Here is an 18,710-nt window from a genome sequence, read left to right on the forward strand (position 1 = left end):
CGGGGTATGGTAGTAGGTGTCAGGCTCACTGGTGGGTTTTTCACGCTTAACAGTTTCCGCTGTATCAAGAACAGGAGAAGAAAAAAAAGCTAATTTCCATTGGAACATTCTGAACAATGGAGAATGTGGCCTGTTGTCACAGAAACATTACTTCTGTGCGAGTGTAATCATGGTCCCCTCATTTCTTTGTGGTGGGAGGATGAGCAGTCAATGTTCACTGCGGCTGATGGAACTGAAACATAAAACAAAACAAACTGGTAGACCGCCAGTGTCGCAGAAACCTGCCTACATGGGCACACAAGTACAAACCCAAACTTCAGCCTTTATTCTGCAAAGCACTTCTTATCAGTGCAAGAAGCTTGGCAGAGGGGCTTGAAATTCTAAGTCTGGACAACCTATAGGCCAAGGTGACGATCATAGAAGGTAACCACAGTGTCTAATCAACACCAACTCACACTCGGCTTTGCATACAAAACAGCATGATGAGTATTGGCCTGGACCAAAAAAATAACAAGCAGAATAAAGTGCTTCTCTTTATTAATTAGGATACAGCAAGCACTTTGGACACTCCTACAAATGTCTGTCTGTAGTAGATAGCACCAGTGGCGATGTTAATGTCCAACAAGCAGTCACTCATGTAAGGAGACCACCACAGAGCAGTAGACCCCTCAGTAAAGTGCTGGAGTACATACATGCTGCATATAGTAGTACCACAGTGGGCGGGCCATTGGACATGTAGGTGTGCTTCATGTAAGGTGTATGGCACAGGGACGATGGTATGGATTTGGCCCAGAGCCCAAAGGATGTAAATCCTCATCTGCCACGTCATGGATGACAATAGGTTGAAGTTGCTCCTAGACACAAATCTGTGGTAAGTTGGTTGATTCTAGATTTGAGCCTATGGGCAACTTCTACCTGAACCGACCCTGCCCAGTTGGGGCAACGGGGGTCAGGAGTGAGTTGAGGTCACGTAGATCCTGGTTGACCTCTGGTCTGCAGACTGCTGAAGTGGGCCTCCCTCAGGACACTGTTGATGTGGTCATAGGGAGTGCTGCCGCCATAGAGACTCAACGAGGAAATTGAAGAGTCTTCTGGCGAGGGACTGAGGAGACCCTGGGAAGTGCAGTTCTTCTGGCTCTGTGTACATGTGCTGGTACTGGCTCCTCCCCCTGCCCTCTCAGGACTACTGATACCACTACTGCTGTCACTGCCGGACGACTGGAGCAGAGAGAGAGAAAACAGGAATGACTTACAGAAAATACTTGTTGCACAAACCATCACAAGTGTGTGTGTGTGTCCTGTCACCTCAGAGTCCCAGACGTCTTGGCCCAGCTTGGACACCAGGGCGTGACCCTCCTGTCCCCCTCCTGACCTTTTGGCCAGCTGGTCCCCCTCATTGTCTCCACCCCGCCGCCGCTTCCTGTACACAGTGACAGAGAGGCCAGGGAGTAAACGTGAGAGAGTGACCGGATCAGAGAGAGAGAAAGGAGAGGAAGTTTGTGTCTGTGGTCCTGTGTGGCTCAGTCAATAGAGCATGGTGCTTGCAATGACAAGGATTGTGAGTTCGATTCCTGCTGGGGCCCCTCATACATAACATGTATACAGTAAGTTTCTTTGGATAAAAGCTTCTACTAAATGGCATATTTTATTAGGCCTATATTGAGAAAGTGGGTGTACAGTGCATTCAGAAAGTATTCAGACCTTCACTTTTTCCTAATTTTGTTACGTTACAGCCTTATTCGAAAATGTATTAAATAAAAATTCCAGGTGTTTTTCCTCTAGAACTGTCCACTGTCAGGGAGGTGACCAACAACCTGATGGTCACTGACAAAGCTCCAGAGTTCCACTGTGGAGATGGGAGATCCTTCCAGAAGGACAACCATCTCTGCAGCACTCCACCAATCAGGCCTTTATGGTAGAGTGGCCAGACGGAAGCCACTCCTCAGTAAAAGGCACATGACAGCCCGCTTGGAGTTTGCCAAAAGGCACCTAAAAGGTGATAATGTCCTTGAGTGGCCCAGCAAGAGCCCGGACTTGAACTTCTCTGGAGAGGCCTGAAAATAGCTGTGCATCAACGCTCCCCATCCAACCTGACAGAGCTTGAGAGGATCTGCAGAGAAGAATGGGAGAAACTCCACAAATACAGGTGTGCCAAGCTTGTAGCGTCATACCCAAGAAAGACTCAAAGGTGTAATCACTGCCAAAGGTGCTTCAACAAAGTACTGAGTAAAGGGTCTGAATACTTACAGTACCAGTCAAAAGGTTGGACACCTACTCATTGAAGGGTTTTTCTTTATTTTTATTAAGACATCAAAACTATGAAATAACACATATGGAATCATGTAGTAACCAAAAAAAAAAGTGTTAAACAAATCAAAATATATTTTATGAGACTCTTCAAAGCCACCCTTTGCCTTGATAACAGCTTTGCACACTATTTGCATTCTCTCAACCAGCTTCATGAGGTAGTCACCTGGAATGCATTTCAATTAACAGGTGTGCCTTGTTAAAAGTTAATTTGTGGAATTTCTTTCCTTCTTCATGTGTTTGAGCCAATCAGTTGTGTTGTGACAAGGTATGGATGGTAGGGATGCACGATATATCGGTCAACATATCGGAATCAACCGATATTAGCTAAAAATGCCAACATCGGTATCGGCCCGATGTCTAGTTTAATGCCGATGTGAAAAACCGATGTCAAAGCTGACGTGCATACCAAAATAACACAGATAGATGAGAACATCTTTGTATATAACGTAGGTACCTGGCGTAATGACGGCACTTAAAATTTTGCGCTACACGTGCAACACAGCATTCCTAACCTAGCCCACGTCTGCTGTGTGGATCGAGCAGTCATTTGAAAGAGTAAGAACATTTCAGAGAGACAACTCGAAGGTGAAATCCATTAAAGCCAAGATAATGGAATTCATTGCCGTTCTCTGCCGTGGGTGATGTTGGCTTTCGCCAACTGGTCGAGCACCGGTACACTTTTGTTTAAATGTTGGTACTATTTTTCAGATGTTGCTCTACCGTAGTTGCACAGTAATAGCGTCACTGCTATTAGCTTCACGACTGACATTTGGACCAGCGATATCAGCCCCATGAGCATGCTGAGTCTGACAGCACAGTGGGTCGTCAAGGATTTCGTACGGAGGAAAGTCGTATTGCATGCTCAGGAATATGCTGGTTGTCATACTGCTGCTGCCATTTCAATGGCATTTGAGAACATGGTTGAAACATGAACACACTAGCTAGCTCTATTTGAACAACTGACTCAAGAAATAAGCTCATCAACTGCACCTGCAGCATTGAAACGCCTGCTCAACAAAACTGACAGGGATATAAACAAATGTGCACAACATTTGAGATCAGCTTTATGTGTGTATGGAACATTTCTGGGATCTTTTTTTAGCTGATGAAACAAACACTTTACATGTTGCGTTTATATTTTTGTTCAGTGTAGTATTCATATTCTAATTCCTAATTCTAACGCCACGGATTCTGTCACATAACAGTGGAGTGCGCATGCCCATTCTGACTTCGCCAATGTTAAGCTAACCAGTTAGCTAGCAGCTAGTGTGTGACGTTAGTGCTGACTAGTTTCTATGGAGTGAAGATGGCCCCTTTTCCAGACGAGGTGGATGTTCTTACTGGCCCACATTGGCGAATGAAACAGTTGCCCTTGACAACAGTTTGCCCCAGCAACAAAACTGCCCACTCAGGCTGTGAACAAGCGATTTGGTGGCACTCTCTCTTTACTGTGTCGCTGGGGCAAAAAGATTATCAAGGACAACAACCACTCGAGCCAGTGTCTGTTCACCCCGCTATCATCCAGAAGGCGAGGTCAGTACAGGTGCATCAAAGCTGGGACCGAGAGACTGCTTCTATCTCAAGGCCATCAGACTGTTAAATAGCCATCACTAACACATAGAGGCTGCTGCCTACATACAGACTTGAACTCATTGACCACTTTAATAAATGGATCACTAGTCACTTTAATAATGTCTACATATCTTACATTACTCATCTCATATGTATATACTGTATTTTATACCATCTTGCCTATGCCGCTCTGTCATTGCTCATCCATATATTTACAGTCGTATGAAAAAGTTTCAGCACCCCTGACAATTTCCATGACTTCCATTTATAAATAATTGGGTGTTTGGATCAGCAATTTCATTTTGATCTATCAACTAACTGATGGACACAGTAATATTTCAGTAGTGAAATTAGGTTTATTGGATTAACAGAAAATGTGCAATATGCATCAAAACAAAAATAGACAGGTGCATAAATTTGGGCACCCCAATAGAAAAATCACATCAATATTTAGTAGAGCCTCCTTTTGCTAAAATAACAGCCTCTAGACGCTTCCTATAGTCTCTAATGAGTGTCTGGATTCTGGATGAAGGTATTTTGGACCATTCCTCCTTACAAAACATCTCCAGTTCAGTTAGGTTTGATGGTTGCCGAGCATGGACAGCCCGCTTCAAATCATCCCACAGATTCTCAATGATATTCAGGTCTGGGGACTGGGATGGCCATTCCAGAACATTGTACTTGTTCCTCTGCATAAATGCCCGGGTAGATTTTGAGCAGTGTTTTGGGTCGTTGTCTTGTTGAAATATCCAGCCCCGGCGTAACTTCAACTTTGTGACTGATTCTTCAACATTATTCCCAAGAATCTGCTGATATTGAGTGGAATCCATGCCACCCTCAACTTTAACAAGATTCCCAGTACCGGCACTGGCCACACAGCCCCACAGCATGATGGAACCCCCACCAAATTTTACTGTGGGTAGCAAGTGTTTTTCTTGGAACGCTGTGTTCTTTTGCCGCCATGCATAACGTCCCTTGTTATGACCAAATAACTCAAATCTTTGTTTCATCAGTCCACAGCACCTGTCCAAATGTGCGTTTGCATACCTCAAGCGACTCTGTTTGTGGCGTGTCTGCAGAAAAGGCTTTTTCCGCACCACTCTCCCATACAGCTTCTCCTTGTGCAAAGTGCGCTGAATTGTTGAACGATGCACAGTGACACCATCTGCAGCAAGATGATGTTGTAGGTCTTTGGAGGTGGTCTGTGGGCTGTTTTTGACCGTTCTCATCATTCTTCGCCTTTGCTTCTCCGATATTTTACTTGGCCTGCCACTTCTGGCCTTAACAAGAACTGTGCCTGTGGCCTTCCATTTCCTCACTATGTTCCTCACAGTGGACACTGACAGCTTACATCTCTGCGATAGCTTTTTGTAACCTTCCTCTAAACCATAATGTTGAACAATCTTTGTTTTCAGGTCATTTGAGAGTTGTTTTGAGGCCCCCATGTTGCCACTCTTCAGAGGAGAGTCAAAGAGAACAACAACTTGTAATTGGCCACCTTAAATACCTTTTCTCATGATTGGATGCACTTGTCTATGAAGTTCAAGGCTTAATGAGCTCACCAAACCAATTGTGTGTTCCAATTAATCAGTGCTAAGTAGTTACAGGTATTCAAATCAACAGAATGACAAGGGTGCTCAAATTTTTGCATAGCCTATTTTTCACATCTGATTTAATTTCATACAACTTAATATTGCTACACTAAACATCTTTGTCTGGACAATACCCCAGTACTCAGTTTTTATTAGAAAATGAATGGCATGCCACTGTGATCATTTTCTGTGATGACAGAGTAAATTATTATGCAGCCTCAGAGGGGTGCCCAAACTTTTTCATACGACTGTATGTATATATTCTTATTCCATTCCTTTACTTAGATTTGTGTGTGTTAGGTAGTTGTTGTGGAATTGTTAGATTACATGTTAGATATTACTGCACTGTCGGAACTAGACGCACAAGCATTTCGCTACACTCACAATAACATCTGCTAACCATGTGTATGTGACTAATAAAATTGTATTTTATTTGGAATGCCAAGAGTGTGCAAAGGGTGGCTACTTTGAAGAATCTCAAATATGAAATATATTTTGATTTAATTAACACTTTTTTGGTTACTACATGATTCCATGTGTGTTATTTCATAGTTTATGTCTTCACTACTATTCTACAACGTAGAAAATAGTAAAATAAAGAAAACCCCTTGAATGAGTAGGTGTGTCCAAACTTTTGACTGGTACTGTACATAAATGTGATATTTCACTTTTTGATTTTTAATACATCTCAATCTGCACACAATGGGGTATTGTGTGCAGATTGATGAGGGTAAACAATTATTTAATCAATTTTAGAATAAGGCTGTAACATAACAAAATGTGGAAAAAGTCTGAATACTTTCCCGAATGCATTTTATATGTGGGAGAGAGAGGCTATCTCAGCCACAGCATTATAGTTATAGGAGCAGACATGAGTATGACAACTTCTCTGGGAAGAAAACAGCCATGTGAAATATTGTTCAAGTTAAACTGATATGCGGAGAAATCAATTAGTCTACTTGAGACATTAACAAATGTAACACTGGCCACTGAGGTTAATGGTAATTCAATAACTATACTATAAAACAAAGATGAATTATATAAAGAATGATAGTAAGTACCTTCAATTAAATATTGGGCAAAAAGGCAACTCCGCTCCATCATTCATTGAATCAGATGGCTCATTCATCAAAAAACCAACTGATATTGCCAACTACTTTAATGATTTTTTAATTGTCAAGATTAGCAAACTTAGTCATGACATACCAGCAACATATGCTGACCCTACACATCCAAGTACAACTCATCAAAATATGAAAGACAAGCATTGTAATTTGAAAAATGTGAACAAAATTACTGTTGTCTAGCAACAATGACAAGCCACCTGGGTCTGACAACTTGGATGAAAAATTACTAAGAATAATAGCAGACGATATTGCCACTCCGATTTGCCATATCTTCAAACTAAGCCTACAAGGTGTGTGCCCTCAGGCCTGGAGGGAAGATAAAATGATTCTAAAAAGATTGTGGGAGTTTTTTATTTATTTATTTTTTTCACCAGGTAAGCTAGTTGAGAACAAGTTCTCATTTTACAACTGCGACCTGGCCAAGATAAAGCAAAGCAGTGCGACAGAAACAACAACACAGAGTTACATGGAATAAACAAGCGACAGAAACAACAACACAGAGTTACATGGAATAAACAAGCGTACAGTCAATAACACAATAGAAAAAAAGAAAGTCTATATACAGTGTGTGCAAATGGCATGAGGAGGTATGGCAATAAATAGGCCATAGTAACAAAGTAATTACAATTTAGCAGATTAACACTGGAGTGATAGATGAGCAGATGATGGTGTGCTAGTAGTAATACTGGTGTGTAAAAGAGCAGCAAAGTAAATAAAAACAATATGGGGATGAGGTAGGAAGATTGGGTGGGCTATTTACAGATGGACTATGTACAGCTGCAGCGATCAGTTAGCTGCTCAGGTAGCTGATGTTTAAAGTTAGTGAGGGAAATGTAAGTCTCCAGCGTCTCCAGTCATTGGCAGCAGAAAACTGGAAGGAAAGGCGGCCAAAGGAGGTGTTGGCTTTGGGGATGACCAGTGAGATATAACTGCTAGAGCGCGTGCTACTGGTGGGTGTTGTTATCGTGACCAGTGAGCTGAGATAAGGCGGCGCTTTACCTAGCATAGACTTGTAGATGACCTGGAGCCAGTGGGTCTGGCGACGAATATGTAGCAAGGGCCAGCCGACTAGAGCAGACAGGTCGCAGTGGTGGGTGGTATAAGGCGCTTTGGTAACAAAACCGATGGCACTGTGATAGACTGCATCTAATTTGCTGTGTAGAGTATTGGAAGCTATTTTGTAGATGACATCACCGAAGTCGAGGATCGGTAGGATAGTCAGTTTTACTAGGGTAAGTTTGGCGGCGTGAGTGAAGGAGGCTTTGTTGCAAAATAGAAAGCCGATTCTAGATTTAATTTTGGATTGGAGATGTTTGATATGAGTCTGGAAGGAGAGTTTACAGTCTAGCCAGACACCTAGGTATTTGTAGTTGTCCACGTATTCTAGGTCAGAACCGTCCAGAATAGTGATGCGAGTCGGGCGGGCGGGTGTGGGCAGCGAACGGTTGAAAACCATGCATTTGGTTTTGCTAGCGTTTAAGAGCAGTCGGAGGCCACGGAAGGAGTGTTGTATGGCATTGAAACTCGTTTGGAGGTTAGTTAACACAGTGTCCAAAGAAGGGCCAGATGTATACAGAATGGTGTTGTCTGTGTAGAGGTGGATCAGGGAATCACCCGCAGCAAGAGCGACATCGTTGATATATCAGCGAAAAGAGTCGGCCCGAGAATTGAACCCTGTGGTACCTCCATAGAGACTGCCAGAGGTCCGGACAACAGGCCCTCCGATTTTACACACTGAACTCTATCTGCGAAGTAGTTGGTGAACCAGGCGAGGCAGTCATTTGATAAACCAAGGCTATTGAGTCTGCCATTAAGAATACGGTGATTGACAGAGTCGGAATCCTTGGCCAGGTCGATGAAGACGGCTGCACAGTACTGTCTTTTATCAATGGCAGTTATGATATCGTTTAGTACCTTGAGTGTGGCTGAGGTGCACCCGTGACCAGCTCGGAAACCGGATTGCACAGCGGAGAAGGTACGGTGGGATTTGAAATGGTCAGTGATCTGTTTATTAACTTGGCTTTCAAAGACTTTAGAAAGGCAGGGCAGGATGGATATAGGTCCGTAACAGTTTGGGTCTAGAGTGTCACCCCCTTTGAAGAGGGGGATGACCGCGGCAGCTTTCCAATCTTTAGGGATCTCGGACGAAATTAAAGCGCGGTTGAACAGACTGGTAATAGGGGTTGCAACAATGGCGGCGGATAATTTTAGAAAGAGAGGGTCCAGATTGTCTAGCCCAGCTGATTTGTACGGGTCCAGGTTTTGCAGCTCTTTCAGAACATCTGCGATCTGGATTTGGGTGAAGGAGAAGCTGGGGAGGCTCGGGCAAGTTGCTGCGAGGGGTGTGGAGCTGTTGGCCGGGGTTGGGGTAGCCAGGAGGAAAGCATGGCCAGCCATAGAAAAATGCTTATTGACATTTTCGATTATCATGGATTTATGGGTGGTGACCGTGTCGCCTAGCCTCAGTGCAGTGGGCAGCTGGGAGGAGGTGCTCTTGTTCTCCATGGACTTCACAGTGTCCCAAAACTTTTTGGAGTTAGAGCTACAGGATGCAAATTTCTGTTTGAAAAAGCTAGCCTTTGCTTTCCTGACTGACTGTGTGTATTGGTTCCTGACTTCACTGAACAGTTGCATATCGTGGGGACTATTTGATGCTATTGCAGTCCGCCACAGGATGTTTTTGTGCTGGTCAAGGGCAGTCAGGTCTGGAGTGAACCAAGGAGTATATCTGTTCTTAGTTCTACATTTTTTGAAAGGGGCATGCTTATTTAACTTCTATGGGCTAGGTGGGACACAGCCAGTGAAATATCAGGGCGGCAAATTCAAAAACAACAAAATGACATAATTCAACTTTCTCAAACATACGACTATTTTACACCATTTTAAAGATACACGTCTCCTTGATGTAACCACATTGTCCGATTTCAAAAAGGCTTTACAGCGAAAGCAAAACATTAGATTATGTTAGGAGAGTACATAGACAAAAATAATCACACAGCCATTTTCCAAGCAAGGACATGTGTTAATAAAACCCAAAACACAGCGAAATGAAGCACTAACTTTTGACGATCTTCATCAGATGACACTCCTAGGACATTATGTTACACAATACATGTATGTTTTGTTCGATAAAGTTCATATTTATATCCAAAAACAGCATTTTACATTGGTGCGTGACATTCAGAAAATATTTTGCGTCTAATACTGCCGGTGAATCAGCACAACAATTTACAAAAATACTCATAAACGTTGATAAAATATTAAACTGTTATTCAAAGAATTATAGATGAACATTCCTTTATGCAACCGCTGTGACAGATTTCAAAAAAGCTTCACGGGGAAAGCACACTTTGCAATAATCCAAGTACTGAGCTCAGAAAAATACACCAGGCAATACAGATACCCGCCATTTTGGAGTCATCTAAAATCATAAATAGCATTAGAAATATTCACTTACCTTTGATGATCTTCATCAGAAGGCACTTCCAGAAATCCCAGGTCCACAATAAATGTTGTTTTGTTCGATAAATCAATAATTTATGTCCAAATAACTCCTTGTTGTTTGCGTGTTCAGTAAGCTACTCCAAATGTAGGAAGCGCGCCGAAAATTTCACAACAAAAAGTTATATTTACGTTCGTTGAAACGTCAAACGTTGTAAAACATCAATCTTTAGGGCCTTTTTAACGTAAAACTTCAGTAATATTCCAACCGGATGATTCAAATGTCTTGAAAAACGTTATGGAACACAGCTACCTCCTCACGTGAATGCGCATAATTGTGGCCTGTCATTCTCTCGGTCATCAGACTCCAGGAGGTCTTGTTTGCTCTCTGTTGACTGCAAAAGCCTGAAACACGTTCTAAAGACTGTTGACATCTAGTGGAAGCCTTAGGAAGTGCAAATTGAACCCTAAGTCACTGTGTACTGAATAGGCCCAGTCTTGAAAAACTACAATCCACTTCCTGGTTGGATTTTTTTCTCAGTTTTTTGCCTGCCATATGAGTTCTGTTATACTCACAGACAAGAGTTTTAGAAACTTCAGAGTGTTTTCTATCCAAATCTACTAATAATATGCATATTCTAGTTTCTGAGCCAGAGTAGTAACCTGTTTAAATTGGGTACGTTTTTCATCCGGCCGTGAAAATACTGCCCCCTAGCGCAGACAGGTTAAGATGGTGAGGAAATTATTTTAAAGAACGACCAGGCATCCTCGACTGACGGGATGAGGTCAATATCCTTCCAGGATACCTGGGCCAGGTTGATTAGAAAGGCCTGCTCGCAGAAGTGTTTTAGGGAGCGTTTGACAGTGATGAGGGGTGGTCGTTTGACCGCGGACCCATAGCGGATGCAGGCAATGAGGCAGTGATCGCTGAGATCCTGATTGAAAACAGCAGAGATGTATTTGGATGGCAAGTTGGTCAGGATAATATCTATGAGGGTGCCCATGTTTACAGATTTAGGGTTGTACCTGGTGGTTTCCTTGATAATTTGTGTGAGATTGAGGGCATGTAGCTTAGATTGTAGGACTGCTGGGGTGTTAACCATATCCCAGTTTAGGTCACCTAACAGAACGAACTCTGAAGATTGATGGGGGGGGCAATCAATTCACATATGGTGTCCAGGGCACAGCTGGGAGCTGAAGGGAGTCTATAACAGGCAGCAACTTCAGTGCAGCTTGACATTATTGATCAGTCTGCTGCTGGAAAAAGGTATGTGATATGGCTTTACACCCCCTGCTATATTGTGGATAAAGAATTACCTGTCTAACTCTACACAGAGGGTGTTCTTTAATGGAAGCCTCTCCAACATAATCCAGTTAGAATCAGGCATTCCCCAGAGCAGCTGTCTAGGCCCCTTACATTTTTCAATCTTGAGTAAAGCCAATGTGTATGTATGCGGATGACTCAACACTATACACGTCAGCTACTACAGCAAGTGAAATCACTGCAAGACTTTAAAAAAAAGAACTGCAGTCAGAATGGATGGCAAAAGTCCTAAATATTTCAAAAAATGAAAAGTATTGTATTTGGGACAAATCATTCACTAAACCATAAACCTCAACTAAATCTTGTAATGAATAACGTAAAAATGTAGCAAGTTGAGGTGACTAAACTTCTTAGAGTTACCCTGGATTGTCACTGTCATGGTCAAAACATATTGATGCAACAGTAGCTTAGGTGGGGAGAAGTCTGTCCATAATAAAGCTCTGCTCTGCCTTCTTAACAGTACTATCAACAAGGCAGGTCCTACAGGCCCTTGTTTTGTCGCACCTGGACTACTGTCCAGTCATGTGCCTCAAAGAGGGTCTTAGGAAAATTACAATTGGCTCAGAACAGGGCAGCACCGTTGGCCCTTAAATGTACACGGAGAGCTAACATTAATAATATGCATGTCAATCTCTTATGGCTCAAAGTAGAGGAGAGATTGACTTCATCATTACTTGTTTTTGTAAGAAGTGTTGACATGCTGAATGCACAGAGGTGTCTGTTTAAACTACTAGCACACAGCTTGGACACCCATGCATACTCCACAAGACATGCCACCAGAGGTCTCTTCCAAGTCCAGAACAGATTATGAGAGACGCACAGTACTAAATAGAGTCATGAACTCTATTCCACATCAGCTAACTGATGCAAGTAGTAGAATCTGATTTAAAAAAATACAAATATACACCTTATGGAACAGCAGGGACTGAAGAGACACACACGCACACATGGATAAATAAAAAATATACACCTTATGGAACAGCAGGGACTGAAGAGACACACACGCACACATGGATAAATAAAAAATATACACCTTATGGAACAGCAGGGACTGTGAAGAGACACGTACACATGGATTTTGCATTGTATATATGTGGTTGTAGAGTAGTGGCTTGAGGGCACACATTTAATGAGAATCCTTATTAAATACAAATAAGGTATTTTTGTAAGAAAAACACTCACCTGTTTTCTGTCAACATTTGGGAGACGATTGTCAGTGGGTTGTTTTGGTTACAAAGAAGACTTTGGCCCTCTGAGCACGTTCGGATGTAAAGGAACGACTCCTCTCCCTCACAGCTTTTGGTCTAGCAAAAATCTATTTTCGTTCGAACAGCAGCGCTTTCCCCGAATTTATCGCACGAGCAGTCAGGGCATTCTGATCTTCTCTGGTTGCTAGCTTGTTGTTGAACAGCTTCTTTGGTTAGCAAGGAAACAACCGGTTAGTCTTGATAATTTAGCATTAACTGTCACTATCCTAGAATGTATGCAGATTATGTCAGTAAACAAGTTTACTTCTCGGTTAACGTCTCTTTCCGCCGTTATAAACTATCTAGCTATAAGCTACTTTAGCTAGCTAACCAGCTAAACTTATAACGAAACAAGCGAGAGATTCCTCCAATCCGTCAATTTCACTCGAGTTTTGGTAGTATTTGAGAGCAGTCAAACTATCATTCGGTATTGGTGAGATGACAGATCAGAAAGAATAGAATACTACGAATCTGATCAAGCTAGCGAGTATTCTGCTGCTAGCAAAGAGACCCAGCTGAAAGTGTTTACATGACGTTTGATGACGTAACGATCCAACAACCTGAATGCGCATCTGCAAACTCTACAGTAGGCTACATGTTGCATATCAGAGAGGCAGTTACACTGTTAACTTGTCGCAGGTAAACAACCTTTTAGTTCTACAAATATTTATATTTTCTATGAAATTCCATTATTGTGATGAAAGTAATTTTTATAACTTTATATGGGAACAGAATGTGCCTGCATTGTGTGGTCCCTGGTGTTATGCACTGTAATACTATCTACCTGGGAATAAAAAGAATGGATGTGTTACTGGTGGTTGCATGAAGAGGCATTTAGAAGTTATTTTTATTCCTCCACCAGGTATGGAATTATAGGGACTATTCAAACGATCCTCATTTGTAAACTTATCCTTCACCTTAAAGACAACAGACAAAAAGCAAATATGCAATATTTATTAAGAATGTATGGAGGCTTTTAGTTTATTTTGCCTCAGCCCCACCCATAAACTTTGTCTAACCTGTGTAAATGCAGTCTTATTCTCACCTGTCTCTGTGCCATACAAGGCTCTGGAAGATGCCCCAAGGTACAGATATTAAACTCTAACCAATACCATTACAGTGTCTAGGCCTTTTGGGCAACTTAATCATACTCTTACCTCACCATATGTCACATCTGTGTCCTCTCCTCACCTCCCCCTGGCTGCTCCACAGATGCAGGTGATCCAGCACCCCGCGGAGACACTTCGCACAGCCCTGGTGTCCAGCCGCTGTGACCTGACTGATCGCTACCATAAGTACAGCCGAAAAGAGCAGAGGCTCCTGGAGGAGTGTCTCTACCTGGGGGATGGGTCCTTGTTCCGGCCCATCACTGTGCACTCTGACTCGGATTGGATCCACTCGCACCCAGAGGACCCGCAGGACTTCCAGAGATTCTATAGCAACCCCTACCGCAGCAAGCCCATCAAGGGTCACAGTACTATCTACCTACAGATCATCGGTAGGTGGGTCCACACTCTTTCTGTTTTAGCCGTCTCTCAAGCCCTATGGCCTATTAATACTTTTTACAGAGATATAATTTCCCTGCAGTGGCAAAATCCTCTGAAAATAACAGTGAATCATTCAGATGCCATTAGCTGGTGCACCATGGACAACAAACGTATTTGTGTGTGATTGAGCTGACTATTACTGTTGAGCCACACACATCAGCTACTGTAAGTAATCAGAGTTATGGGAGCAGCTAAATGGATTCAACTAAAGCTAAAGGTCATGAAAGATAGAATCTTTGAGCTGCCACAGTTAAAGGCAGGGTAGCAACCAATACAGAGCATGCACGACTTGAACCTCTTGCGAAGAGGCGTGCATTCACCTAGTTTGCCACTCTGTGCTCAGAACAAGAACCACAAATAGGGCATACACTACCAGTGCATCTCCTACTTTTTATTTCCTTCTGAGTCAGGTGCAAAGACCACAGAAACAGCATTCGGGGCTACAGTACAAACACCAGAATGTTCCATTGAAACCAATAGAGGACAACATTTTACAGTTGGTGTGCCACAGAGCTATGTGGAAGAGGATGCTCCACCGAAATAATGCAAGGTGAAACATTGAGTGGTACTATTCAGCTATCCATCTCTATGTGTGTTGTTTCCCAGGCTCCTTTAGGGAGGCAGAGGCTGAGACAGGCCAGTATGTGAGGTGGTTGAGGGACTACTGCCAGGCCTTCTATTATCGGATGGTGGTTAAGCTGTTGCCTCCGGTGACCGTTGCTGCCACAGGCTGTGCCTTCAGGGTCAGCAGCAGTTCACACAACCTACGATCCACACAGGTGAGAGAAATCAGCTCACGACACCGGGTCATGGGCCAGGGTTCCGCTTTGTGAGGGGTTTCTCAGGTGTTATGAGGCCCTCAAATGGCCGATGTGGGTATAAAAATAATAAATAAATGAAAGGTGGTTGTCATTGTTTCTTTCAGGGGATTTGCTGTGGTTTCTTCAGAAGAGGAAACCGTAAGATGCCTTCGGCATCATGGGCATCACCATGATAGAACTCTACCCCGAAGATTCCTGGAACTTTGTGTTTGGACAGGCCTCCCTCACTGAAGGTAGTTAAACACACACACACACTTTAATGTAGTTGTATTCCTATAATACGGAGTTATCCCATTGCTTGAACTGCACTAGAGCTGTAAAGAAAGTTGTTATCTGTAATACTCCCTTAAATGTAATCCTGGGGACCCCCTGGCATGGTGTGTGCATCCAGACAAAATCATCACCATTTATCCAACTACAGAGACACTGGTGCTTTCCTTGAACTTGTTCTCGCTCTAACTCTAACATACCAGTAGGTGGTGCTTTACGTGCTGTCTACACTGGGCTCACAAGTGCAGCCGTGTGCGGCCATTGCGCGCATGTTGATTTTGTCCATCCACACCAGACGCGATCAAAAAAATAAATATCTGAACCAATATATTTATTTGGGGACAGGTCGAAACACATGAAAATTTATGGACATTGAGCTAGCTATCTTGCTGTTGCTAGCTACTTTGTCCTGGGATATAAACATTGGGTTTTTATTTTACCTGAAATGCACAAGGTCCTTTTTTTCTGGATTTTTGTAGAATTTTGACCCATTTTGAGTCACACAAAATCATGTGTTCTCTACTCTGACAATTAATCCACAAATAAAAGGGGGAATTTAGTTAGTTTCTAGTAATCTCTCTTCAGTCTTCTTCTTCTTTAGACTTTATATGGCGGTTGACAACCAACTTTAAGTTGCATTAGCACCACCAACTGGACTGTGGACCTCAGTTCATCTTTCAATCACCCACGTGGGTATATGCTCCTAAAAACCAATGAGGAGATGGGAGAGGCAGGACATTTCATCCAAAAATAATTGAATAACATGAATGTGTACATATATTTTGCAACGCTCGCACACGCAAACACAGGCGGTGTGGTCAGCGTGTTATTCAAACAAAAATGATACATTGACTGAACATTTTCTTTCTGCAGGAATGGGAGTGTTCAGCTTTGCTAAGTACGACGACAACTTCTACAGCAGGAGTTACGTGTATCAGGCCTTGTCAGGGAGACTACTCTGTGTTGGAGGGCTACTACAGCACTCCTATCACGAGCACCTTACTGCTAAGGTCCTGCAAGGTTCATGCTACAGCCCAGCTCAGAGTTATTGAATGGTGTCAGTTTCAGTATCAATCCCAATTGTCCTAGGGTGGCCTATTGAACATAAGTCTGATCTTTGGCCCTGTCTAGAAATGGATTGTTATTGGTTCAGTCTTATCCCCTACATTTATGCCTATCCCTCCTCTGTGTTTGGCTCCAGACAGTCACCCATGAGGTAGGGCACATATTCGGGGTGAAGCACTGCCAGTGGATGCAGTGTGTCATGCAGGGCTCCAACCACCTGGAGTACTCAGACCGCCGGCCCCTGGACCTTTGCCCAGTCTGCCATCGGATTCAAAATGGCTGACAGATACAAGGTAAGCACATAATTTGATGATTTTCATTACATTTTGTGTGTTTTATTTAACTTTGGTACACCTGTGGTGTTCCCGGTCAAAAATGACCGGTCATTAGAAATGAATGGGTGAGACTACAATTAGTGTATAAAATTGAGTTCAGGCACATGCCCATTCATCAGATGGACACACTTCTTCTCACAGACCCCCACAAGCATGTGTGCTTGAACACACACACACCTCACTCCCCTTCTTGGCTTCCATGGCAACCCCCACGGGAACCTTTCCCCAATAGAATCTTTCCCCCACAGATACCACACCTGTTGGCATTCTCACAAACAATTGCAACATTGTTTCGATAATATATAGAACTTCTCTTGTAGCGCTGGTATATAAAGCTTTTTTGAGGCCTTGCTCACAATTCATTCTGTGGCAGCACAATGACCAAACGATACACTGTATGTGAGGCTCTTGATCATATCTTTGATCATGACACTGGTGAGAAGGAGAGAGTCCTTGTTAAACTTTGACACAAAGTAGTCTGTGATAAATAGCACAATATGTTTCATCTGAGTATTTATTATAGTCAAAATAATCCATACATTATGCTTTTTTTACTCAAAAACTAGTTGTATGAGCTCAGGTCAATGAGGCCTACAGGCCACAAATAGCAAATACAAGTTCAAACCTTGTAATGTTCACAAGAACTTAAGTTTATAAAACGATCTAACACAATATTAGGTGATAATATATGTATTAACACATAATTAATTAACATGAAACGAACACAACATGAGGGTTAAATGGAAGAAGTTTGGAACCATGAAGACTTTTCCTAGAGCTAGCTGCCTGGCCAAACTGACCAATCGGGGGTGAAGGGTCTTGGTCAGGGAGGTGACCAAGAACCTGATTGTCACTCTGACAGTGCTCTAGAGTTCCTATGTGGAGATGGGAGATCCTTCCAGAAGGACAACCATCTCTGCAGCACTCCACCAATCTGGCCTTTATGGTAGTGGCCAGACGGAAGCCCCTCCTCAGTAAAAGGCACATGACAGCCCGCTTGGAGTTTGCCAAAATGCACCTAAAGACTCTCAGACCATGAGAAACAAGACTCTCTGGTCTGATGAAACCAAGATTGAACTTTTTGGTCTGAATGCCAAGTGTCACATCTGGAGAAAACCTGGCATCATCCCTATGGTGAAGCATGGTGGTGGCAGCATCATGCTGTGGGGATGTTTTTCAGCGGCAGGGACTGGGAGACTAGTCAGGTTTGAGGCAAAGAAGAACGGCGCAAAGTAAAGAGATCCTTGATGAAAACCTGCTCCAGAGCACTCAGGACCACAGACTGGGGCAACGGTTCACCTTCCAACAGGACAAAGACACTAAGCACACAGCCAAGTCAACGCAGGAGTGGCTTCGGGACAAGTCTCTGAATGTCCTTGAGTGACCCAGCCAGAGCCCGGACTTGAACCCGATCGAACATCTCTGGAAAGACCTGAAAAAAAGCTGTGCAGCAATGCTGTCCATCAAACCTGACAGAGATTGAGAGGATCTGCAGAGAAAAATGGGAGAAACTCCCCAAAGGTGTGCCAAGCTTGTAGCGTCATACCCAAGAAGACTCAAGGCTGTAATTGCTGCCAAGGTGCTTCAACAAAGTACTGAGTAAAGGGTCTGAATACTTATGTAAATGTGATATTTCCATTTTTTTTATGCATTTGCATCAATAAAAAAAACAGTTTTTGCTTTGTCATTATGGGGTATTGTGTGTAGTTTGATGAGGGGGAAAAAAACAATTTCATCCATTTTAGAATAAGGCTGTAACATAACAAAATGTGGGAAAAGTCAAGGGTTCTGAATACTTTCCAAACGCACTGTATATCTCGTCTCTCTCAGACCTTGCTGCGATGGATAGAGAAGGGGGGAACAGCTAGCCCTGGACAGCCCACTGTCTCCTAGTCTGACTCCGAGCCCTACTGTCCCAAACCCACTCTGGCCTTCCAGACCTTCAGACAGTGGCTCAGGAGGTGTCTGGAGATTCTGGATGAAGTGAAATTCTAGAATGGTCACACTCAGGAAATTGATATGATTTATGAATATACACTAGGATGAGAGGAAGATCCTA

The 18,710-nt window shown here is 43.0% G+C and overlaps 2 protein-coding genes across 2 annotated transcripts; one reads left to right on the forward strand and one right to left on the reverse strand.

Annotated features, from left to right (window-relative positions):
- Positions 1 to 520: 520 nt before the first annotated feature.
- LOC106610375 (protein VCF1) lies at positions 521 to 13,133 on the reverse strand. Its single transcript, XM_014209707.3, has 3 exons — positions 12,549 to 13,133; positions 1,306 to 1,420; positions 521 to 1,218 (listed from the first exon to the last, which is right to left on the reverse strand). Exons 1-3 carry the CDS (start codon positions 12,563 to 12,565, stop codon positions 967 to 969), a joined length of 384 nt encoding a protein of 127 aa, XP_014065182.1. The 5' UTR covers positions 12,566 to 13,133; the 3' UTR covers positions 521 to 966.
- Positions 13,126 to 18,646, forward strand: amz2 (archaelysin family metallopeptidase 2). The gene is given in 10 exon segments (XM_045697256.1): positions 13,126 to 13,252; positions 13,826 to 14,111; positions 14,767 to 14,925; positions 14,928 to 14,939; positions 15,086 to 15,214; positions 16,125 to 16,179; positions 16,181 to 16,271; positions 16,453 to 16,594; positions 16,793 to 16,806; positions 18,545 to 18,646. Coding segments are annotated over 10 exon segments (1,065 nt in total). The 5' UTR covers positions 13,126 to 13,177.
- Positions 18,647 to 18,710: the final 64 nt, after the last annotated feature.

Source organism: Salmo salar, chromosome 01 (assembly GCF_965601325.2).
Source record: "Salmo salar chromosome 01, fSalSal1, whole genome shotgun sequence".
NCBI classification, from domain to species: Eukaryota; Metazoa; Chordata; class Actinopteri; order Salmoniformes; family Salmonidae; genus Salmo; species Salmo salar.

What these genes read in the sequence shown, in the direction of transcription:
- LOC106610375 (XM_014209707.3), bottom strand. An exon ending in AAGACGTCTGGGACTCTGAG is followed by an intron (nt 1,219 to 1,305) that starts GTGACAGGACAC and finishes TCTCTGCTCCAG; the next exon opens with TCGTCCGGCAGTGACAGCAG.